Genomic DNA, 26514 nt, shown 5'->3' with positions numbered 1-26514 from the left:
TTAATTTAAAATCATCTCTTTTATCTATGCAAAGCTTAATTTCATGCCCGAAGACAATCTTTTTCAAAGAGAAGCATTCTGATTAAATCTCAAGGGTATTAGCATTTCCTAAATTCTTAGGACTAAAAAATAGCAACTGAAAATTGTATTCTGTTGCAATATATTAAGAAAAACAGTGAATGTATGGGTCATAAATTCTGAATGAAATTTGTTAAAAGAAATTTTCTGACTTATGGTGGGTCATCAGAGATTTTTGAACAATCCAGATCATGCTTTCTAAGATTCTGTTCATTACTAATAACTTTGTCTACAAATTTGAACCTGATTTGAACCTGAACCTGCTTTGAACCTGGTTGTCTATGGAGATTCTCAGTTGTCCCAAAGGTGCTTTTTCAAAAGGCAACTGAACTTTCTGGTTTTTCTTTGAAGACATTTTGCTTCTCATCCAAGAAGCTTCTTCACCTCTTGTCCAGTTGCCTCTTGAAAAAGCACATTTGGGACAATCGGATTGGTTGTAGTCTGCATGCAGGGATTTATACTGTATATAATGTAATTAAATGTACTTGGACTAGAATTGAAGAAATCAAGATTTGCTCACTGCTAGAACAGCTCACTAATGACTTGGGTTAGTTATTAGTTCCAGTCTACCACAGGTTTGATGTGCTAATAATTAAATTTGAAGAAGAGGTACAACATAGATCTAAAAACTCCTCATGGAATATGCAGTATAATTTAAAGGAATAAACCATAACTGATATTCCTAAAATTATGAATAATTTGAATTATGAATAAATCAGGTCCTAAACCCAAGAAAACTATATTTAAAATCTACTAGAACCATTTCTTTAAGATAGTCAAATTGGAACAGGAGTCTTCAATCAAACCCTGAATTCTTACACTTATTTCCTGTCTAAAAGAGACCCATTGAAACAATGAGATGCTTACCCAAAAGTATTTTTAATCATTTTACTATATATTCTGCTTATGTAGGATTATTTCTTTATTTTCTTTGTCTGCAGACTGTCCACATCTATTTGGATGACCACCCAAGTTCAACAAATAGTCTAACCATTTCTGCAGTCCGTTATTAGTTTTACAGTACTCTGGGAACATTAGGTCATATCCGATCTCACTTTTCCTTTGGGATTCCACGTTTTACATAAATATTTTTCTCACAATAATCCATACTGGTAGCAGGAAATATGTTCCCTTGTGAACATGAATAGGTACCTAATATAACTACCATTTATAAAAAAAGTAAGGAACCATTGAGTAACTAAAAAAAAAAAAAGATTGTTCCTCATTATAGATACTCAGATGCAAGGACTAAGGAAGTTTAACTTTATCAGATAAAGAAAAGGAAGCTTTTCCCCTTACATTCATTTCAGACCAAATTTAGCCTGCCTGCCTGCCTGCCTTCCTTCCTTCCTTCCTTCCTTCCTTCCTTCCTTCCTTCCTTCCTTTTTTTTTTTTTTTTTTTGCTATTTCCCAAATTGCATTTTAATAATAATCAGGATTTTGAAAATAATACTATGTGATTGTATTAAAAATTAATTTAATAAAATCTTTATTGAGTGCCAGATGTATATGGCAGCAAATGTAAAATACAAATAGCTTTCCATACCCACTGACAATATGTACTTCCCCAGGGCAAATACACAGACTTAACTACAAATATTTTTCAAACCTAACCTGAAGTTTATTTACACAGCTGGAAAGCACTGAACTTTCCTTCCCTTTCTTCCTCATTTCACACTTGACCTCTGCCTCTTCTTATTTTCAGGCCTTTCTGCTTCCTAAAATATTGGGATCTCTGAGGCAGAAGTAAAAATTATGTGATTTCATATTGATTATGACTTTATAGATTCTTTTTTTCCCGTTGTTTCCAAAATTTGCCTTTTTGTTCATCCTAATACTCAAGACTAAATTCTATTAAAAACAAAATCCAACAATTTAAAATATAACATTAATAATAAAGTTAACTAACTGTTAAAAGCCTAGAGAAAGAACTGAATCTTTTTTCTAAATGGTAAGAAAATGAGAGATGAACACAATTTCTGAAGCAGTGCATTCAGCATCCCTGAAGCTATCTATGCTAGATATGGATCCTTTCCTGAGGGCCATTTATATGAGTTTTTGTCATTAGGGACATATTCAGACATATGTGCAAATTCTTACAGATTTGAACATCGAGATAGATTTAAAGTGGGAAAGATAGACTTTTAATAAAGTAGGCCTGAAACACTGTTAGATTCAATAGTAAAATTCAATAGTAAGACCAGCAATTGTCCTTGATGACTAGCAGAGAACTACTGCAGATCCTTTAAAATATTAATCATGTGATCCCTGTAACTTCTAATGGTTATCAGCCCATTTGGCATTCATTTCAGTTTTTATATAACTGTCAAGGATAGTCCCATATCTTCAGGTAATAATTAAGATGAAATGCAATCCAGGCATGGATAACAAATCAGAGCAACTCAGAATCTAACCATAAGAGCCGTGGTGGCACAGTGATTAGAGTGCAATACTGCAGGCTATTTCTGCTGATCAACAGCTGCCAGCAGTTTGGCAGATCAAATCTCACCAGGCTCAAAGTTGACTCAGCCTTCCATTCTTCCGAGGTGGGTAAAGTGAGGGCCCAGATTGTTGGGGGCAATATGCTAAAGTCTGTAAACCATTTAAAGAGGGCTGTAAAGCATTATGAAGTGGTATATAAGTCTAAGTGCTATTGCTATTGCTATAACCTCACTGTAGCTAGCATCTTGCAGTCCAGAAGGATCAAGAAGTACTTCCCAAATGTAGACCTATTCTTTTTGAGGAGTTTAAATTCACTCCCAGATTCCTATTTCTAACTATCAACAGCATCCATTTTGTCTGGTTTTCATTTCAGTTTCATTATTGCTACTGCAACTAGCTGATTATAGAACTTAAAACTCTTTATAAGGATACTAATTACTTAGCTGAACTTGAATGACAAGAAGCAATAGAGTTGAATGTCAGCAGCATACTGATGGAGTCCCACTCCAAAACTTTGAATAACCTTTCTCAACAGGAAAGCTCTGTGTCCTGATCCATATTTTAGCCTTAATTTGCATGTTGCAATTGTTTTTAATAGCATTAGGTAGGATAACTTTTGGAAGCATGATTCTGAATATAATTTGTATTGAAATATCATATATTTTAGATTTAGATTCTAATAATTGGCTTAACCTAATACCGTAGTTTTATCTTTTCTGATCTGCTTGTGGATATGGGTTTATTCCTACTATAATAGAACTTCAGCTAGGTAAAAATTTCTTAACTTCAGTTTGAATAGGAATATCTTAATTTGAATGCTAAATGTATTTGTAGTGAATGAATCTCATGGAACTCTAATTAACTATAGGATATAACTCTTTTATAAGATCCATTTCTAGTCTTTTATAGTGTTGATTGTATATATTACAGCTACTCTTCGGCATGCCATTTAAAAATCTATATTTGTTATTTTAATTAATAAGATTTGTATGGATTTCTGTTATTTATTAGTTTATATTCCCTTTGTGTTTATTTGTGAATGCCAAAGTTTTTCCATGCTGTAGTAGTCTCTGTTAATAATCAAGATAAGGAAATTTACATTAGTTCCACTTAGTCCATAATAAGTGTTGACATGAGTTTTTATGAATAATAACTATAGTGATACAGGTTAATTAATTCTAGGGGAAAAATCTATGTGGACTAGGCCTTGGGAAAACTGTAATATTTAAGTGCAGGTTATTAAATTCTCTTCATGAAAGTGGCTAGTAAGACAGAATTTTCCCTAGATGTTTATTTTAAGAATGCAAGCTAATATTAGGTCAATACAATCTCTAATGATTGTCATTTCCAGTAGTTACATAGGATTACTTTGTTCAGTTGAAAAAAAAATGAAATTAACTGGCTATGCCATTCAAATTATAATGCTGACATCTTTAATATTTGAGTTCTAATTCCCCACCCTCCTTTTTAACCACTTGGTAATTATTTTGTTCTCATTAAATTGATTGAAACCATAGTGATGAGTTTGCCTTCCCATCAATTTGAAAAGTGGGATGTTGCTAACCTTATCAAATTTGTACAGTATGACTTGAAAGTCATTGGTTAAACCTATAAAACTGCCTAGAATTGCCTAGAGATTATAGAGATAACATGAATAATATTGGAAGTATTCTCTGTAGACTGTTGTGGATGTGAATAATGACCTCCTTGTGAATTCTAATTAACTTTTTTTAAAAAAAAAAACAAAACTATTAAGGTTCTCCAACCAGAGATGTGGGCCCTTCGTTAGGCCTGAAGAAATCCAGCTCTTTAGAAAGTTTGCAGACAGCAGTTGCTGAAGTGACATTGAATAGTGACATCCCCTTCCATCGTCCACGACCACGAATAATCCGAGGACGAGGATGCAATGAAAGTTTCAGGGCAGCAATAGATAAATCATACGATAAACCTGTTGCTGATGAAGATGATGAAGGCATGGAAACCTGTGAGTAAATCATGTAGCATTCCTTTCTTTACATTTTTAAAGTCTTCTATAATTTTGGATTAAATTCTGTTGGAAAACCCAATAGATGCTTTAGGTTTCATAATAGAATTATAGACTTCAAATAACAGGACACAATTGTTATATTCAGTTTGGCTTTGGTAAAAAGCACACACACAGACACATTTTATAGATAAAATACATAAAATTCTGGGTAGCACACTTCATAAACGACTCAATTCATGGGACAGATGCCAAGAAGGGCACCAAATAACATCAGAAAACTAAAAATGACTGAACATTTTTGGTTTTGTTTACATCGTCCCCTAAGTCTTTATATGTATAAGAATATGGCACAGTCCTTTAGATCCAAGTTGGAGTGTAACATAATGGTCACACTGAAGTGCATTTCACAATGTTCATTATGAGCTAGACATCAGGGAGTTCGTTAAAAGGTTGATTGAGGCTTCACTAGTTAAATTACATTCAAGAATTCTTTATTCCTTTCATTCTTTCCTCAGCTTATGTGCTTTCTATGTGTGTATGTGTCTAAAATAATAATTTAGAAATCTTCCTTCTGTCATTGTGAAACCAATGCAATGCATCACTGGAAAATTACTGGTTTTAGAAGCCTGAATATTTCTCTTTGCCAACCAACTGACATTTTTGTTTTGTTTTGTTTTGAAGAAAGAGTTACAATGAATTGTTTATAAAGAAATCTTTATGATGTCGTATTGGGAGTTCTAAAATTATAGCATGGAACATGTGATAGAGAAGTACACTGACTTTGCAAACATAATATAATTGCTCCCCTTAGAAGAATAAGCTATTCATACTCTTAAACAATGTATGAAAGATAAGTTTGGCGGGAGGTACATATAGATTTTAAGAGCTATAATCAGAAAGTCAGAGATGACTGCTTGGGATATTCCGATCATATGAATCATAGCGCTTGTTTTCAAACTCTTGAAAAGAATGACAAGAAACAGAGCCCATTTTTAGTGAGTGTAGTCTGAAGCAAGCCATTTGAATCTGAATAAATTGGCAAACCTTTCTTATCTCTCTTAATTGCTGGAGCTTCGGCTGGCATTAAGTAATACAATAAGCAGTCTAGACACTCAACTATGAAACAGTTTCATATTCAGTAATTATTTTTTCTTATATGCATTTTGCTTGCTTTATGGAGTAATTAGGAGAAGAGCTTCAGAAAATTCGGCCTGTGGTCCTATTCAATAGAAATTATGTGCACATTTGCATCATATTCAAAAGGGCAATCTGATTTAATATTCTATCTGCAAGTTATATGCGAGTCTGTTAACCAGGGCTATTTTTATCCTTTTATTTTTATTTAAAACAAAGGTGTATTTTTAAAAAAAATATAGCCTGTGAATGAAGAGATAATTATTGAAGTTACATAATTAATTTTCAATATAGTATTATTAAACGATACCGGTACGAGGAGTTGTTTTCATGATATAAAAGAAGTATAATTTTTTGAGCTTAATGCCAAAACCTCAGCTATGTTAATATTTATACATGTTAAAAAAAAGAAGAGAAAAGAGAAAAGCTCATCTTCTTATTAGGAACAGATTTATTGAACATAGCTGGTTTATACTGACTCATATATTGTGCTATACGGCTTTCTATTCAGTGTAGTAGCATGTAGCATACTTGCATTTGTCCATACATCATCTTCTCATGTGTTATAACAATTGGCTGTAATTTTCAAATTTTTATTTTAGGCAGAGACATTGAAAATTCACACCCACACCCACCCACCCACACACACACATACACACACACGCACGCAAATATGCATTTTCTCATTATCCTTCTGGCTCCCTCTGTAGCTTTTGATCTCATCAACCATTTTGTCCCTTTGGACTACTGAAGGGGTTTGTGGCTCAGAAGCAGTGCTTCTGTTCCTAAGTAAGCAGTTCAGTTAAGTGTTCGTGGGGAACTCTCAGGAATAGCCCGCTGAATGACTGGATGGGACAGAGCAAGTTCAGATTGAATCTCAGCAAGACATAAGTGTTGTCTGATTGAAGGGTAGTTTCAACTTCATCTATGGGTGCAGCTGCATTTCTTTGAAGGAGCTGCATGTCCTAGATGGGCAGATTTTATTTATAGCAGATGATTCCTAAGATATCTTTGGAATATCTGCTATAAGTAAAATCTGCCCATCTAGGACATGCAGGGCATGTAGTTTGTCTCAATATCCCAGAAACTAAAAGGAAAGCAGTTGAGAGAAGGATCTTGGTCATGGCCTCTTCATTTGGAAAAGTTGCCCTTATCAAATAGAATGGTTTTAGCCTGCATTTAAATAGTTTAAATGCATTTAAATAGTCAAGATCAAATTTCACAGAGTGGTTTTTTTTTTCTAGAGTGAAGCACTTACTGGGTGGGTGGAATGGGGCAGTGGGCATTGTGAAGCATAAATTGGTGTTACCATAAGGTTCAACTGGTTTTATTGATGTTAGCTTGTTGTAGAACTTTAAGTAACTTAGAATGCATTGAATAAGCAGAATATGTATATTGTAAATAAAGATTATAACCTGTATCCCATGTTTCAAGCCTAAATGTAATCAAATATAGGATTAAACCAAAGTTTCAGAGCAAAAATTGTCAATTAATGGGTAGTTTTTCTGTTGTCTCAATCTAACAAAACTGCATTTACAAAAATACGTGGAGCTGGTAGGCTGCAAAACAACTTATGGGTCTTGTGTTTGAAATTTATATATTTTTTAAAAAAACAAAAACACCTTCCTTTTGTTTCCCTCCATCCCCTGATAAAATTTCCTTACTCTTTTAGTGGAAGAAGACACAGAAGAAAGTTCACGATCTGGTAGGGAATCTGTGTCCACATCTAGTGACCAACCATCCCATTCTCTAGAAAGACATATGAATGGCAGTCAGGAAAAAGGGGACCGGAAAAAAATTGGGAAGGACAAGAAAAAAGATCGAGATAAAGAGAAGGATAAAATCAAAGCCAAGAAAGGAATGCTGAAAGGTCTTGGGGACATGTTCAGGTAAGAATTGCAGATGAATTTAAATGTTTATGTCTATTCGTGCTTTGCTATTCATCATAACATTATTTATAGCTCACTATCCATTTCCAAAATACGAATACTGTGAATAGAGTTAAAAGGTGTTATCAAATGTTTTATCAATCATTCACCATCGCAGCCTTACAAATATTCTATCAGAGTCCATTTTGTTTTTCTGAGATTAGCACATCTGGATGAGGGACAATATTTTCACCAAGCAAAAGAATTGCAGTAACATGTTTCTTCAAAGAAGACAAGGGAAGGGAAAATATGACCTGAGGCATAAATAGTAAACTGTGTTCGGTATGCAATGAGATAATAATGCCTGTTTAATCATAGTAGCATCATCATGGCTTATAACAGACATAACTGAATGCTAATCCTAGATATTTTGTACATTTATGATAATGTACTACTAAAATGCTACCATGGCCCAGTTCATATCTCCATAAACTTCAAATATTACCATGGAAAATATGTTTCATGTAATATACTGAGATTTCTTGTGAAGTTTGGGCAACATATGCTATTATTTCATTTCTGGAGAAAATTTCCTAACTGCCAAACAGGCATTTGTTTGTTATTTGCATAGGATTATGAATTGGGCAGAATAGATTCAGACATAATTATTTAAGTATAGTCTTATAGTTGTTAATGAATGATAAATTGGTTATTTGAAATGTGAGCCTGTCCTCTGATCAAGTTCTGTTAAAGACAACACTTACTTCATGTACATCTCAGTTTTCCAAAACTGTTTTTGTCTGGGTTTCTCCCTGATTTAATACTGTACTTTCCATGGGTAGCAATAAAACATAACCTGTGGGGAGCACAAATCAGCCAAATAAATATTGGAAACTGGAAATTAATATTAGAGTATACAGATTACTTAAGATCAGCAGTGAAATCTGGCCTGATCTATCCAGCTTGCACAAACTGGTAGCGCCGGTGGCAGGAGGCTCCACCTACCTGCCGGGATGTCATAACGTCCCATTTTTGATCCTCTGCGCATGAGCAGAAGAGGCGCGCTGCACGCTCACATTTCTGAACTGGTAGCAAAGGTAAGCGCATTTCACCGCTGCTTAGGATTCAATCTGTGCAGAAGTATCAAAATTTAATTGGCCACATGCCTTATGAAGTTCTTATTAATAGGTATGTGCACAGTAATTGCCTTTATTTTTTAAAAAACATGCAGTCAATTTATTGTGGAATCATGGTTTTGTATCTTTCATTACAAAAGCAGCAATGTGAACATTAATTGTATTTATAAGAACTATTGGCTATTATTGATGAATTTGCATAGGACCGGGCTATCGGAGGGATCAGCTCTTCCAAATTACATCAGACTACCTCATTAGATCTGACATAGAAGGCATGCTGCAGATATCTTCAGCTATGGACATCCATTTTATGTGCCCCAGGAGCCATACTTTCTCTATTCCCCAAAAATCCCCATACCCTCCCCCACCTGAGGGAAGGATATTGCAAAATTTCCATTCCCACGCCGCTCTGGGGCCAGGCAGAGGTGGTATTTGCCAGTTCTCTGAACTACTCAAAATTTCCGCTACCAGTTAAAATTCCACTACCGATTCTCCAGAACTTGTCAGAACCTGCTAGATTTCACACCTGCATTATTTCTTTCAGAACTTTCACTGGTTCATTAACCACCTTTTGCATTTTCTGGTTGCATCACTGAAGGGCTTATACTAGTAAAGAATGTTAAGAAAGAGACAATGACTAATACTATTGGTCAGAGACCTGAAGCTCATTTCTCAGAGATAGGTAAGAGAATGCCATAGAATCTTCTTATTTTATTTGGAGAAATAGGAAGCCCTGAGGACCATACCTGGCAGAGGTGGTACTGTTGCAAGAAATCCCAGATCAGGGTCCATGAGAAAAATTAACATATTTTTTGGACTATAAAATGCTCCGAAGTATAAGACACACCTAGCTTTTGGGGAGAAAACAAGAAAAAAAAGTCTGCCTCCCAGCAGGTTGCGTCCTTGCAGCAAATAGTCTGTTTCAGTTTCAGCCTGATTAGCACAAGAAAAAAAAATCTACTTTTGCCTCCTTGCAACAAATAGCCTGATTCTGTTTCAGCTTCAACACAGTCTGATTAGCAGAAGCAGCTGATTGTCTGTTGGATCGGCCTCCTGACCATCAGCTGTTTCAGGCTGCAGGGATTGCCATAGCCTATTGCCGCCTCCACGTGCCTCATTTTCGGCCTCCGCACCCCATTTTCGGCCTTCATGTGCCCCATTTTCCGTCCATTCTGATCCCCACCACCCGGAATGGGTGGAAAAGGGGACGTGCGGAGGCTGCCAACAGTGGCAATAGACTATGGCAATCCCTGCAGCATTCAAACAGCTGATCGTCAGGAGGCTGATCCAACCGGCAATCAGTTGGTTGGGCTAATCAGGCTGTGCTGAAGCTGAAACAGGCTGCTGTTTTCTGCAGGGAGGTAAATTGCTGGGAGGCAGAGGCCAAAGGGTGGGGGCTGGCAGATGGGCGGGGCTATATTCAATGTATAAGATGCACTCTAATTTTCAGCCTCTTTTAGGGGGAAAGTGCATCTTATACTCTGAAAAATACGGTACTTGTGCTTATTATAAGGTATTCCTTTTCAGACCATTTATTTAAAAATGGTATTTGATAATGGGGAAATTATTTTTGCACCCTGTATAGTAAGCTTTATATTTAGGAAATTTTGCATGGGCCGAATAAGAAACTTCATTTAGTCTTTTATAAACTAAATACTGCTTTGTGTAGGACAACATAGATCAGCAGAAGACAAGGTGATCCCTAAAACCTTTGTATGACCTGTAAATACCTTCTCTGCTTTTCTTTTTCCTTTTTTTCCTTTTAGGACCTCCCAAAATCAAAACATTTTCATCCTTTCTTTACAGTGCGAGAATGGGGGACTTCTTTAAAAGACAAAATAGGCCCTTCCAAATTAGGTTGCACTCTCTTTTTTCACTCCAAATTGTGAGAAAGGGGTGATTCCCCATTTACTTTAGTCATTTCTCTTTTATACTGTATATATTCTTCCATCTGTTAGAAAACAAAGGCTGTGCTATTTTCTATAGCAGGGATCTCCAACCCCCAGTTCGTGGACTGGCACTAGACCACAGCATGCCAGAAACCCGAACATGCAAACAACGAAGCCCCATCCACGGGATTCAGACAACATATGATACCACACCTCCTCCGGTCTGTGGAAAAACCTTTCTCTGCAGAACCAGTTCCTGCTGCCCAAAAAATTGGGGGTTGCTGTTCTACAGTGTCCTTGGTGTCCTCTGTTTATTAATAGAGGGAGCTATAATGCTAAAAACCAGAGCAATTTCATTTTGCCCTCTATTAAGAAAAAAAGAACTGTGGACTATATTGGGGGAAAATAGACTATTACTAGCAATAGCAATAGCACTTAGACTTATATACCGCTTTACAGTGCTTTACAGCCCTCTCTAAGCTGTTTACAGTGTCAGCATATTGCCCCCAACAATTTGGGTCCTCATTTTACCCACCTCAGAAGGATGGAAGGCTGAACCAAATTGTTTGGACTGTTATTAACCAAACAAAATAATATTTCATGCCTAGTAAACCCAATTTTCCTCATTTCATTTAATTTAGTCTTGCAATCTTTGTTATGTTTGAAAATACAATCTGGATCTATTTAAAATATTTGGGAGCGATAATCAAACACAAGTTATTGATCTATACTCCTCTTGAAACTTTTTAATTTATCAAAGACTCATTAGAATTGATGCAACAATATCATAAACACTCCAGATACATAGTAAACTGGAGTAATCAGACTCTAATATTTTGCCAAGTGATAAAGGTATCATTAGATGTATGTAAAAATAGTTCAGCTCATAATAAACACTAGAAGGCAATTATTCAGATAAAAAGATCTTTATTAGTAGATATGAATATTTATATAGCCCTGATAAATGGGACGTTAATAAGTGGATGAAAATAGCGATGAGTCTGTGGATAGGAATAAATGTACTGAAAATGAAAACGGCATTAATGATAGCAATAAATGAATCAATTTCACTGAGATATTTTAAAGTGATACATTAGTGGTTGGTTTTGTATGGAGTGGATAAACCCCAAGGACACTTTTGCAGCCTCTAAAAATTTGGTAGTACAGAATGCATTAGAAATTTTTTTTATAGCAGCTAAACCAATAATTCCATATTATAAATGTCTATATTTTTAAATAAAACTAGATGTCGATAATATAAAAGAAATAGAATATAGAATTGAGCTATCTTATACTATCAAACCAATGGTCCTAGGTTTTAAGAAATGTGATTACAATTTAAAACTAGTTCATCAAACAATTTTTTAAAAAAGAAAATCATGTCTATTAAGTTTCTCAACAGTTGTTTAAATTCAATAGGTTTCCAATAATAATCTTTATTGGAGACCTAATGAATTTGAAGGTACGTTAATTCATACTGTTTGGTCCATGCTCAATGTATCTTCCTTTTCAGTTATATATATTACTACTGAGAGCAAGCAGGCTCTTGGAAGGAAAGGTTTAAGGATGTTGTTGAATTTTGATTTATTGATTGATTATTTACTATTAAGTCATTTTCAAATCCTGGTTTTCACATAGATAGATCAGGACAATCAATCTCTTCATCCATCTTCCTTCTGGTCGCCATCCTCTTCATTTTCCTTCTTCCTTTCCCAGCGTTATAGGCTTTTCCAGAGAGCCAGGTTTTTTCAATATGTCTGAAGTAGGATAATTTGACATTTAACATTGCTTCTGTTTCTTTTGTTATTTGTCTAATAATACAATCACTTCCATTTGCAGCTTTTCTTTTATAGCCATAAATAGCAGTATAATGTAACAGTAATAGTAATATTTATTCAGTCAATGACCAGCAAAATTTAGAAATTAAAGCATGGAACTAAAATCAAATGAATGAGATAAAGTATTATTTTAGGAAGGAGGTTCCATGATAAAAGTATAGGATACTCTACAGGTAGTCCTTGACCTACAGCCAAAATTGGGACTAGAATTTCAGTTGCTTGGCCAGTTTTGAGTCATTACTTCGCCAGCTTCAATTTTATGACCATTTTTAATCATGGATGTTAAACAAATCATAAGGAAATCTGACTTCTCCAATTGTTTTTACTTGTTGGAAGCCAGCTCAGAAAGATGCAGATTTTGATCAGATGACACAAAATGCGGCAACTGTCACAAATGAATGCTAATTGCCAATGCTATTTTGTCATTAAATGGTCAAAAGTTGAGGACTGTTTGGCCAATGATTTTCAGGAATTCATTATTCTCTGCTTATTTAAAAGGAGAGTTCAAAAGCAATTGAAAATTTAAGAGCTAACAGCACTGAACAATTCTGGTGCATATTACAGATTCCTTTAGATTAATAACCATCCCAAGGTATTTAAATATAGCAAATTCTCTTCTATTGTCCAGGATTGTTGGATAGCTCTCTTAACAAAGACCAGAATTTTAGATTTCTCAAAATTAAGAACTAGTTGATTTTGTTTGCTTTACCAAAATATTGCTGGCATTGGTCTTTTCAAGTCTTATAATGATTTATGAAATTATAGCAGTAGCATCAGTGTAGAGCAGTGTAACGTATTTTGTTATTTTAGGTACAAATTATGTAGATTAGACTTTAGCATACGCCATGATCTCTATATCAACTACAAGTACAGTGACACCTGGGTATTCAACTGCTTTGAAACTCATTGAATTCGGTATTCAATGAATTTGATACAAAAATTTTGTCCTAGTACTCATGGTTTGTTTGGTACTCAACACACAAGCTAGAACATGTTAGTATTGTCTGCTTTATTACTCACCACATTATTCATTATGGGAAAAATGTGTTTGTTACTCATTGTTTTTGGTACTCATGATGCTAGAACCAATTAACAATGAGTACCAAGATACCATTGTAGTAGTTTTATAGAACCTTATTTTTATAATAGCCCTACCTTCTTATGGTTTATTATCTAGAATGTGTATATTATTAGACAGTCTGATCACTTGCCTTCCTTAAAAAATAACAATAGTTTTTGCAAACGTGTTACAGTTATATAATACCCATATTTAAAGATGTGCCTCCTATTACTTGAAATACAGACTTCCTTGTTTTCATCTTTGGATCTGCTATATATCTGAGTACAGATGGCAAGCCAACCTATTGGAAACCAATGCAAATTAAATATTCCCTGATTACCATTAAATTGAATTCTTCAATTGCATTTGGAATGATTACTCAGAGTGTAGCTGCTGTTTCATCTACTTCTGCAAAAGGAAACAGATAATTTAGTTTAAAAACCCTATTTAGTTGAAATCAGATATACTGTTGTCTCTTCTTACACAGCCACTCTGAAAGTGCACAGAACATGTCCAGTTTCATAAACATATTATTTGAGCTTTGAATTGTGCGTGCCTCCCACATTAGCCACCTGAGACTTCTGACTAGACGTTTGGGAAAACAACAAACAGAGATTGTTCTGCCCGTATTGTAGTTCACAATTTTTTGTCTGCCCAATACTTTTTAATTTACTATGGCTTATTATGCCTGAGGATAATTCAGAGTCTACAATACTGAAAAGCAGATGGCTTTTTTATTACATATAGTTAGAGGTGTAGGTACAGTGATAGGTATATATAGGAGAAGTTAATGATTTCCACTGTTTTAGGCATTAATTCATAACTCCTGCAAATGCACTTCAGATGCTTTACTAACTATACTATATTTTTTCTTGAATGTAAACTTGATTTATATTCCCTAATTGTGAATTTGCTCAATATTGAAACAAAGGATTAATGCTTTTAATTACACTTTCAATTTATGTGATTGTTGTATCTGTGTAACTTTATTCTTCTGCTAATAATATTTAGGGCTTCCTCCCCTTAGGTAACTAAGAAAGGTGCATTGCAACATCTTAGCTATTGTGTGGGTGCTCTGAAATGTTTTCACAAGAAAAGCTAAGCAACACCCATCCTATCATCAAACAGAGAAAATTGCAGCTTTTCTTTGCCCCTAATACAAAGAGTTATAAATACTATAGACTGGTTAGGGTAAAAAGCACCAACCAGGTGCTTGTTCTAATGAGAAGCATGTCTCATACCTAGCATAAATAAATAATTGATTCAATTATTTAATGATAGTTACAGGTTACCCAGAACACTTTCAGCAACACAGAAACCTATTGTCACATTATCAAAATGCCATTTCTATATCTTTCAAATGAGATAGCTTGCTACTTAATCACATCCCCATTCCATAGTTTTCTTTATTGATCATTAAGCTATTAAGACCTGATATCAAAGTTGGGACGGAGGGAGGGGGGAGGAAGGAAGGGAGAAAAGAAGAAAGGAAGGAAGGAAGGAAGGAAGGAAGGAAGGAAGGAAGGAAGGAAGGAAGGAAGGAAGGAAGGATAGTTTCTGATTTACTCAGCCATCTTCCCACAACTAAATTCTGCAGAAAGTCAGAAATCTCTCCTGATCCCACTGCCTTTGGTGTATCTATCTCTTTGTTTAGGTAAGGTAATACCTCTGATGATGACGTAACAGGGCATGGGTTGTCTAGAAGATTATAGCAGGAGAAAAAGTCAAGTAAATTAATCCTGGAGACAATATTTTTATTTTTTATTATTATTTATAATTTAATTTATATACCACCCTTCTCCCGAAGGACTCGGGGTAGTGTACAGCCAATTAAAAACACAAAATACAAACAACAGTTTTAAAATAGTTAAAAGTATTAAACAATTTCGGCCTGAATTTAAAACCCAAAATTTAAAACACCCAATTTAAAATCATTTGCATAGATAGCCCTGCCTGGTGGAACAGCAGGGTCTTAAGGGCACAGCGAAACACACGGAGGTCGGAGATCTTGCGTATTTCCAGGGGCAGTTCGTTCCACAGGGCAGGAGCTCCCACAGAGAAGGCCCTTCCCCTGGGTGTCGCCAGCCGACATAACTTGGCCGATGGCACCCTGAGGAATCCCTCTATGTGGGAGCGAATTGGCCGGTGGGAGGCTATTGGTGGCAGAAGTCGGTCTCGAAGGTACCCAGGATATGGATATGTCCTTTTAGTTTTCTTGGCATAGAATAAATGTTGTTTGCAATTATCTTTCTGTAATGACTTTTCCAATCTAACTTACAGACTTGGCTTACCATTTTGATGTCCCCTATGAAAGTATTTTATTTTAATTTTGTTTTGTTTTATTTTAATTTATATTTTACTCATTTCAGAAAAAATCAGGTATTGCAGTTAGTTATGAGTAAGTTCTCTGAAGGAAACTGTTGTTGGCTAATTATAGCTTTTAAATGAAATATTATTTTAAACATTTGTGAATTTCCCATTTGTCATCAAGAAGGCAGTAACTTCTTCCTATTAACTTCTTCCAGCTGGGTTTTCCCTAGAATAATTCTTGGACTTTAATAACCTCTGGGGTATAAGGTATGAGATTTATTTTAATCTGAAACAAGATCATCATTTTGTTTTGTTTTTTTAATGCACCAAAATAAGTGTCAGACTGACCTACTACTGAAGACAAGTATCCGTGGCTCCTGATAACATATTCTCTCAGTGTTCTTCTTTGCTTGTCAGTGAGTTAAAGTAAAAAATCTCTGACACCAACAGCACAATATCTGCCAAGCAAGCCCAGAGTGGTTTCTACTATGACAGCTGAGCTGTCTAAGACCCTTCCTGATGTTTTATAACGTTTCTCTTCCAGGCCCGCAATCTGAATATAAAATGCAAGTGTCAGGCATGACACCTACTTTATAATCTCTGTAAAGCAAACCTTTTCATAAAAAAATGTGTTGACAGTTCAGAGATTCAAAGTCAATTTCAATTCAAGCCCATGTTCAAGATGGGTTTCCCCCCCTTCTCATCTGCAACTCATGTGAAAATTGAAGGCTGAATTCAGCCTATAGCAAAGCATGGTAAATAAATATCTTTTAAGTATGGAGGAATCTGTTAGATGAAAAAAAAGATATGTTAATGTCATTCTTTTCAGTATGTATTGAAAACATTACTTTTGAGATTTGTGATATTGGCAGGGATTGAATATCCACAATGGTGAGCATATTTTAGAGTAGTTTTGTAAGGTTTTGTTTTGATTTATTAACATTTAAACATTCTTGAAATAACCTTTCTGGCTTAATATTGCAGAGTCATATATAATATGAAGGAGAGATCTGTCTATATGTGAACATACATATTGCTCCCACCGTAAATAAATTAAGCTTGAGTTTATCAAATGGCATATACTTGAATGAGTGACTTTTTATTTTGAGATATGATTTTCAACCCGTAAACATAATTATATTATATTGGAATCCTATTGCATGTAGAAAGAAAGTTGATTAGAATTCCAGTCGTCGTGTCTCTCCCCCGCCCCCACTTTACAGGAAACAGCTATATATGTTACCTCCTGGTCCTAATCATATTTTCTGTAAATAGGACAAAGTTTAAAAATCTCTAAATCTAAAGTTCTGTCCACAGTCTAAAATCTTGGAAAATCAGATATCTCTATGAATTGAAAATACCAGACTACAGCAGTAATTAATTATTTTTGTGTTATTCAAACATCTTTTCATTTTGGCAAAATTTTCAGGACAATTTACAAACCCAGATAAAATTGACCATGATAGAGACAGCAGAGCATTAGCACATAAAATGATTAATACTAAAAGGAAACTTAAAACTGGAATAAAATATAAAAAAACTGTTATCCATTGTAAAAGTGAAAAGAATCTCCAATATTGTCCATGACTATTTAAATTGAAATGTTTTTGAGTTCCCTATTACTGTGTGCATTGATTTTAGATCCAAGCATGTATCTGAATATGGGCTGTAATGCTAGAAAATATAGACCCACATTAGCAGGAGAGGTAATAGTGTTGCAAAATGAACTTCCTGTTCTTGCAGTGACAAAATACAACATTTAAAAGTTGGTACAGTAAGTGCTTTTCTCTTCAGAACAAGTGCTGGAACTAATAATGAAGAAATCACCGGCTTGTTATAGCAATAGCATCTTAACTTCATATTCCATCAAATTGCAGTGTACTCCTGAAGCTGGAAAAGCAAGTGCTCGCCATCTTAACTATCTCTAATATTAACTCATAAATCTTCCAAGGACATTGCAGTAATCTCATTGATCCCATCCATCTCTTGCCAATTGTGTTTCCATTCTTTTGCTGCTCTCCATCTTGCCAAACGTCATTTTTCAGCAGAAGAAAATATATGTAGTTCAGGGTTGAACTGTGGAGTTCTTGGTGCTCTCTGAGCTTGCTTATTCAAAGCACAGATGATGGACCTACTTGGATAATGAAGTATCTGTAAACCAACAGCAAAGCTCAGAGAGCACAAAGGATTTCCCTATCTCCCCCCCCCCGAAGTCTATTATCAATTTGCATCTCTACACAGCATGTGAGCTTCTGCTAGCTTATTATTGCTTCAAGAAATCAGTCTGTTCTTATTGGCCCAGGATTGTCTGATACTTTTGGGAGTCCATCTATCATCTCTAAGACTGTAATTTGAAGTTGTCTGTATTCTTTCTCTCATTTTATCTTAACTTTTAGAACCATGATTATTGCTTCTAATATTTTTATTCTAAACTTTGAGGTCATTGAAATGTTTTATAGACATCACTTCACTTATAGTCATAGCAAAAAAATACTGTATATATAAGAATCAGTATTTTTTTATTGATTTAATTTATATACCACTTTTATTATTTTTATAAACAACTCAAGGTGGCAAACATATCTAATGATCTTCCCCCAACAACCCTGCAATGTGAGATGGACTGAGAAAGAGTGACCAGCCCAAAGCCAGCTAAGGTGGGAATTGAACCCATGGTCTCCTACATTCTAGCCTAGTACTTTAAGCAGAGAACAAACTGGCTTACAGTTTTGGTATATCAGTATAGCAAACTGAGTATATCATTTCTCATTAGGTTTTGTTCTTTGACATTTTTCCTGTAAATGCACTTGAGAACCTTACTTTAAAAAATGGCTCCAGAATCAGCGCAGTGTTGGAGAAAATCTTGCTCTTTTCTACTTCACTAATTGATAGTACTCAGATAATATTCCCATCTCAACGTGTAAATGCATAAGCATATAGTACGGGAAGTAAGCTGCTGTCCTGAACTGGGATATGAACCAAATAGCAAGTAAGATAGATCTTTCAAAATAGCTGCAATAGAGTTTCATCTTAATAAACCAGTTAGAATTCTAGTCACTAATTTTTGAACTAATTGAAGCTTCTGGGGAATCTTCAAGGACGGCCCCATATATAATACATTACAGAAATCCAATTGGGATCTGTTGATGATGATTAGTAGTAGACCAAAAAGGAATATTTGGCCTGATCAAACACATTAGCAGTACAGTTGTTGTACACTTGAGAATTGCTAGTTAATCCACCACATAGCTCTGCACAGGCTGTTTACCAAATTTTGCTTTCTTTAAAAACTGCACAGTATAAAATCTTTTTGAAGGCCTATTAAAAGCAGAACCAGGAACAAGAGGAACACACTGCAACAAATTTGTCATCAGATACCCCTGTTGTTGCTTTAATAGGTCTCAGGTAAGGTTTTAAATATTAATTTATATTTGAAAAAGAGACATTAAAAGTTTATTATGCTTGTGAAGAATGTTTTGTCTCAGTTATTTTTTATAACTTGCTCTTCCTAAATTGGAGTACAAGGAAATAGATAGATAGACAGACAGACAGACAGACAGACAGATAACACCAGAAGTAATAATAGTTGGTGTTTATTTATAAGAGAAAGAGTCTTACAAAAAAAATAATAAGATCAGATGTCAGCTATTAATCTGAAAATCTGGTTTACTTTTCAATGCAAAGCAAAGACCTTGTTTTCCTTTCAGAAGATGACAGAACACACTAAACTAAAGTATAAGCTTCCTGATTGTTTATATGAAGTTCTGGATTTTCAATTCAGTAAGCCATCTACCCTTGTTTCTTCCCTAACATTTTCCTGTTATTGTCAAAGATGCTTCACAAGTTAATGATTCATATACATTCATGAGATTCCCAATAACATATGATAAATATTGTCATATAATCAATTTATAAAATTTTATCAGATGAGACCTATTACAGTTTAAGATAGTAGGAGACCCAATTTGCTGTAGTGAATAATGCACACGGCTGATACCATGATTTCTTGCCTGCCTTTATTAGAAAGCCAGTTAGGTGACCTTGGGCCAGTCACTCTTTCTTAGCCCTAGGAAACAGACAGTGTCAAACAATTTCCAAAATCTTGCCAATAAAATTGCAGAGACTTGTCCAGGCAGTTTTAGGAGTCAACAAAATTCAATCGGATTTTTAAAAAAAACAGATCAGGGCAGGCCAGTTCAGACATTGTATGTTTTGTCCATGACTCCACTAATTTCTTGTGTCATATCAGTAATTTCTGATGGGCATTTCCTATCCCTAACTTAAAACATGGAACACCTGTGTGACATAATATAATATAGTTTAACATGCGCTGTAGGCCGTTCCATGTGTTTTCTCTCATTCTGCTTAACATATTTTCAAATAGCATGAATCCAATCTAAATTAACTTTATCATGTTTCAGCATGAACCTGAAATTAGCTGTCTGTTATCAGTGAGTACTTTTTGTTATAAATATGGAACAGCTGTTCAGTATACTTGAGCAATTGCTCTGGATAAGTCTGAAGCAATCGGTTTTGGTTGATCGTTGCAGATTAGTCAAGTGCAAATTAATCAAAAGCGCTTCATTTAGACTTTCTTCTAAGCCGTTTTGCTCAATGTAACATTTGCTACTGTAGTTCCATATTTGTAAAGTAAACGTAACCTAGCAGAGCCAGTTTGACCTAGTGGTTAAGGCACCTGGCTAGAAAAATGGTGAGTTCTCTCCCATCTTAGTCATGAAAACCAGACCTTGAGCCTGTTGCTCTCTCAGCTTAAGCAACCTCAAGGTGGTTATTTTGAGGAGAATAGGAGGAGGAACAGGTTGTATTGGATATGTTCACCACCACTTCATCATTTGTAAACATAATAAAGGAGGGACACAAATAAATAAAATATCTATTAAAATAAGGCATGACTGTTACAATTCTGTAAATGTATATTTTGCTATCTGTTTACTTCTTGGTATTGTTAGACTTTAAATTAAAAAGGCCAGACAATTTTTTCAGTATCATTTTTGTGTTCTCTCTGGAATAGGTTCCTAACACTAAAATTAAATGGGCAAATAAGTTTTCAGGGTAATATGCGTTGCTTAATTTATTCAGCCAAGGGTATTCCTTAGGAAATTTACATCAATAAAGAATTTCTGTTAATTGGCAAGAAAAAAAAATGCTGACGTATTAATGCTTTACAGATAATGAGGTCTATAGGGAATTTTTAATATTGGGATGTTCCAGGTGAACTGTCAGGAGTTTGATTAACCTTTCATATACTTATGTAAACTTTCACTATAAACTTTTCTATAGTTGCCTATGGGCCCCAGTCTCAGTAAACATATTTATATTAATTACATCCAGATTTAGTAATACCTGTGTTTCCCCGAAAATAAGACCCTGTCTTATATTTTTTTGAACCTTGAAATAAGAGCTTGGCCTTATTTTCGGGAAAGTCATATTATTTGGGGGGGCGTGGAGCAAGTCGGGGCTTCTCTTGCTGTCCTATCTGATTTCCAGCTCTGCATTTAAATATTTCTGGAGGAGGCTTATTTTAGTGCATGCACTCAAAAGCCCGATTGGGCTTATTATCAGGGGATGTCTTATTTTTGGAGAAACAGGGTAATTGAATATGTCTATTTAAATCTATTGTAAATGGACAACTATCATAAACCAATCTATTATGATCTTTTGTGTGAACTTAGTCAACTACCAGAAGGTCTAATTTCTACCAATCAATTTCCATGAGTCATACAACATTGTTAAAAAACAGTTACAAACTTATAGTAAACTATAAGTTTGTGAGTAGGGTTCAATGTGCATTTTTTTTTCCTTAAAATTATTTCAGAATTAGTTGGGCATCTATTTTTTCTGCAGTTGTATTTCTTCCTGTTTTCTAGAAAGGCAATGGCAAACAAATAATCAGTGAGCATCTCCTTCATTCTTTGGTTGACCTGTAAGGAGGAAGAATATTGTTTTACTAAAGCTTTTGTTGACTCAGAAATTCTACCAAATACCGTATTTACTATAGAGTTATAAAGAGGGAAAGTTTCCCTCTCAAGTAGTTTGGGGTGCTGTTTCAACAACTCACAGTTGTCCCTGGAAGTGTCTGCAGGCTCTCTGTTTAACTAGTTTCAATTCAGGAGATTTTCATGACAAAATTGAATCCAGTAGATCTCTATTTAAATCACTGCTTTGTGTGCCTTTGCTCTTATAGAAAAACTCTCTGCTTCATCCATGGCTGTCAAAGGCATGATATCATTTTTTGGCTTTCTGTTTTTATTTTATTGCACTTAAAGCTAAACAAGTGTTGAGTTGGAGAACCCCTTGGCAAGAACACTGTAACATAAAGCTGTCATAGCTAGCATTTCAAGTACAGCAAGTTCCTTTTGGGAGAACAGCAGAGAAGATGCACATGAATATCATCCAGCTATGACTGAATTCACAAGTCAGATGGTGATTTGGTTTGTTTGGTTTAGCAGATCATATTGTGTGGAACTATCTATTATGAACCATGATTATATCCTAGCATGCACCAGTAGTTATGCTTTATTCCATGAAGCAAGGCATAGCATAATGCAAAATGAAATGAATCCAACCAGGGCAGAATAAGCACCAAGATTATGCAATAACTATAGTAATATTTGGACGCATCAAAGGTTTTTGATTTTTTTTTCCTATGCTAGAAATAAAATGGGGGAGATATTGAGTATTTTTGGAGCCGGTCCTCTGGAACAGCTTACCCTTTGAGATATGTAATAATAATAATAATAATAATAATAATAATAATAATAATAATAATAATAATAATAATAATAATAATAATAATAATAATAATAATAATAATTTTATTTCTATACCGCCCTTCTCCCGAAGGACTCAGGGCGGTGTACAGCCTATTAAAAAACACAGAACAAACAACAATTAAAATTTAAAATCATTAAATAATTAGGCTCCAATTAAAATCCCAGAAATTTAAAATACCCCAATTTAAAATCGTTATGTTAATAGCCCGGCCTGGCGGAACAACAGGGTCTTTAGTGCGCAGCGAAACACCCGGAGGTCGGAGATCTTACGTATTTCCGGGGGCAGTTCATTCCACAGGGCTGGGGCTCCCACAGAGAAGGCCCTCCCCCTGGGTGTCGCCAGCCGACATAACTTGGCCGATGGCACCCTGAGGAGACCCTCTCTGTGGGAGCGGACTGGTCGGTGGGAGGCTATTGGTGGCAGAAGTCGGTCTCGAAGGTACCCGGGTCCTATGCCATGGAGCGCTTTAAAGGTGGTGACCAACACCTTGAATCGCACCCGGAAGACCACTGGGAGCCAGTGCAGCTCGCGCAGGAGGGGTGTCACGTGGGCGCAACGAGTTGCACCCATAACCACCCGCGAGGCCGCATTCTGGACCAGTTGGAGCCTCCGAGTGCTCTTCAAGGGGAGCCCCATGTAGAGAGCATTACAATAGTCCAGCCAGAGAGGTGACAAGGGCGTGAGTGCCCGTGCGCAGGGCGTCCCGATCCAGAAAGGGCTGCAACTGGCGAATCAGGCGAACCTGATAAAAGGCCCCCCTGGCCACGGCCGTCATATGCTCAGCCGTGCGTCCAGGAGGACACCCAGATTGCAAGCCCTCTCTGTGGGGGGCAAAGATTCACCCCCAATAGTCAGTGATGGCACCTGCTGACTATATCGGGGCGCCGGAAGCCACAGCCACTCGGTCTTGGAGGGGTTGAGTCTGAGCCTGTTCCTCCCCATCCAGGCCCGCACGGCCTCCAGGCAGCGGGACATCACATCAAGGGCATCGTTGGGGTGGTCTGGGGTGGAGATGTACAGCTGAGTATCATCAGCGTACAGATGACACTTCACCCCAAAACCACGGATGATCTCACCCAGCGGCTTCACATAAATGTTGAACAGGAGGGGCGAGAGGACCGACCCTTGAGGCACTCCCTATGCGAGATGCCTCGAGGTCAACCTCTGTTCCCCTGCCAACACAAACTGCGAGCGGTCGGAGAGGAAGGAGGAGAACCACCGCAGAACGGTGCCCCCTATTCCTAACCCCCTCAACCGCTGCAGCATGATACCATGGTCGATGGTATCAAAAGCCGCTGAGAGGTCTAATAGGACTAGGACAGAGGAGCAACCCCTGTCCCGAGCCCTCCAGAGATCATCCACCAACGCGACCAATGCTGTTTCTGTGCTGTACCCCTGCCTGAAGCCCGACTGGTACGGGTCCAGATAGATAGCTTCATCCAGGTGCCGGGGAAGTTGTCGTGCCACCACGCTCTCAACAACCTTCACCACAAAACGGAGGTTGGAGACTGGACGATAGTTGGCTAATTCAGCCGGGTCCAGGGAAGGCTTCTTGAGGAGGGGCCTCACTACCCCCTCTTTCAAGGCGGCAGGAAAGGCACCCTCACTCAGAGAAGCACTTATAATCCCCTGGAGCCAACCTCGTGTAACCTCCCGGGAGGCCAGCACCAACCAGGAGGGACACGGGTCCAATAAACACATGGCGGCACTAATCTTACCCAGAACCCTGTCCACATCCTCGGGAGTCACAGGATCAAACTCCTCCCAGATAACATTCTCAAGACCTGCCCTCGTCTCCTCCCGTGGACTCATCCAGTCGGAGTCCAAGCCATCCCGAATCCGAGCGACTTTGTATGGCTTCTATCTTTGTGGCCTTTTGGAAACTATGAAAACTTGGTTCTTCTGCCCTTTGGAGATTAACATATCATGAATACTGCTCCTTAATTTGCTAATGTTGCATTTTAATTCTATATTAATTTTGAAGTTGTATCTTTTCTTAATTTCTATAAACCACCTGAGTTGGCTTAAGTTAGCTCACTCATTGCTTCTAAACTTCTCTTTTCTAATATTTTAACCTCCACTGTTTTGTTAAAAAAAAAAATTCAATTTTTTTTTACTTTGAATTATGATAGTGGTGAAGATTATTAATGATATGTTTATAGTAATTCTCATCTATAATTTCATTGATTTTTACGAAAGCAAAAGTTAAGGCAATAGGACAGGAATATACTGATAACATATAATAAAATCCACTGGCGAACTTTTGTTAGAGGTGACATTTATATAAGAGACACTTGGAGGAAGGACTATGTATCTTGAGAAATATAGTTGACAAAAGTTCTGTTCCCAATATTTTCAGATTTCCTTTTCTAAAGATATCGAAAACTGCTGCCAGCCAGAGAAAACAGTATTGCGAAAAGCTGATAATACTCCTATAATGACCAAAGTTGCTTTTTTCAAAAGACAACTGGACTTCCTTGTTTTTTCCTTGCAAATGTTTTGCTTCTCATCCAAGAAGGTTCTTCAGTTCTCTTGTTCAGATGAGAACTGAAAAAGCTTCTTGGATGAGAAGCAAAATGTTTTCAAGGGAAAAAAAATCCAAAAAAGTCCAGTTGCCTTTTGAAAAAAAGCATTTTTGGGACAACTGTGACCTGGATGATTGAGAATCTCCTTAGAATTCATATAATAAAGTTGATTAATATTTCTTAGTTATTTTGGCAACCCCTTAATATTTATAGTTTATTCCTCTCCCTCAACTACAGTTATGATGTATCATGAGCAAGATGCTGTTGCGTTCTTCCTATTTGAACATGTGCTTTTCTGATTTTTATTGAAGAGACTTTCCCTATGTTTCTTTTTCAGAAGAAAAATCCCTCACCTTTGTTTTTTATTTCAGCATCCAAATTACTTGAAAACCTAGATAGTCTGCCTTTTTTAAAAGCCCTCTCCATCCCCCCTTGTTGAAAAGTACCTGTAGTTTAAATTGTACAAAAACCATGGTAACCAACTGCAGTAAGTTTTGTTGCCTCTGTTATGTCAAAGTGTTGCCTCTAACAAAAGAAGCTAATGGCAGCGTTCAGACGGACCCTTCTCATGCAACCACTGGCAACTTAATCAATCTTATTATTATTATCAGATTTATTCAAGCAGAGGCAATAGTGCTAGCATTTCTCATAATCAGTCCTTGAGCCAGATATAATTTGCAATTTGTAGTATTGTATTTTGAAACAATAATGCATTTAAATGTACAGTGCATGAAATTAGAAGCAGTGTAGTCAAAAGATGCATTGGAGAACAGCCACTGCCTGAATGTCCTCTTCCAAATGATCTTAAGTGGGCACTGCTAATTTAAAAGGGTCATAATGCAATTTTATTAGCACCTAATTTAATTTAGAGTTGTTACCATCAAGTCTATTTGATTTCACAGACTAGATAGTAGAAATTGACTGACTTTCTGCATATGGTAGGTTTTTTTGTTTTTTTTACATATGCAGCTCTTTTGTGATCTTTGTGTGGCTTAAATATGACAACATGACATTAACCATTGAAGCTAAAGCTAGCAAAATATCCATTTGTTTTCTGTTTCCCATTTATTGAAAGCTAGTTTCAAGACTCAAAGCACTCTATTTTTTTAAACTGTGTTACTCCAAAATCCTGATAAGCTTTTTTGCATTTATTTTTTTTTTATATCTTTGAAATTGGCTCTTTCCTTTTAAATAAATCTTTACCAAATTGAAAGTACACTCCCACTGGAGGCATTGGGTACTGTGCTGTTCTGAAGATCTCTTTCCACTTTAAATTTGCCCCGTTTTAGCATGCTTTAAAACATGGATCAATCAGATGTCCTTTAAACAGGCTTCATGCAAAGCTGTAAGCATGTTATCTTTTCCTGTGGCTCTCTGCACTCTATTCATGGATTGCCTACAAGATCTATAGAGCTGCTTCCCCCCCCCCGCCCCCCACTACCATCATCACCT

The 26514-nt window shown here is 36.3% G+C and overlaps 1 protein-coding gene across 18 annotated transcripts in view; it reads left to right on the top strand.

Annotated features, from left to right (window-relative positions):
* Positions 1-26514, top strand: part of PARD3 (par-3 family cell polarity regulator) — a 650052-nt gene that overhangs the window by 486912 nt on the left and 136626 nt on the right. For all 18 annotated transcript variants that reach the window (XM_087893015.1, XM_087893013.1, XM_087893011.1 and 15 more), the window contains 2 exons: positions 4277-4504; positions 7314-7530. In XM_087893015.1, coding sequence (XP_087749141.1) covers positions 4277-4504; positions 7314-7530 — 445 coding nt within the window. The remainder of the gene's footprint in view (positions 1-4276; positions 4505-7313; positions 7531-26514) is intronic.

Source organism: Pantherophis guttatus, chromosome 4, assembly GCF_059756535.1.
Source record: "Pantherophis guttatus breed Tessera chromosome 4, ASM5975653v1, whole genome shotgun sequence".
Lineage (NCBI taxonomy): Eukaryota > Metazoa > Chordata > Lepidosauria > Squamata > Colubridae > Pantherophis > Pantherophis guttatus.
Note: the sequence above shows the minus strand (reverse complement) of the source record. Positions and strands in the feature narration are given on the sequence as shown.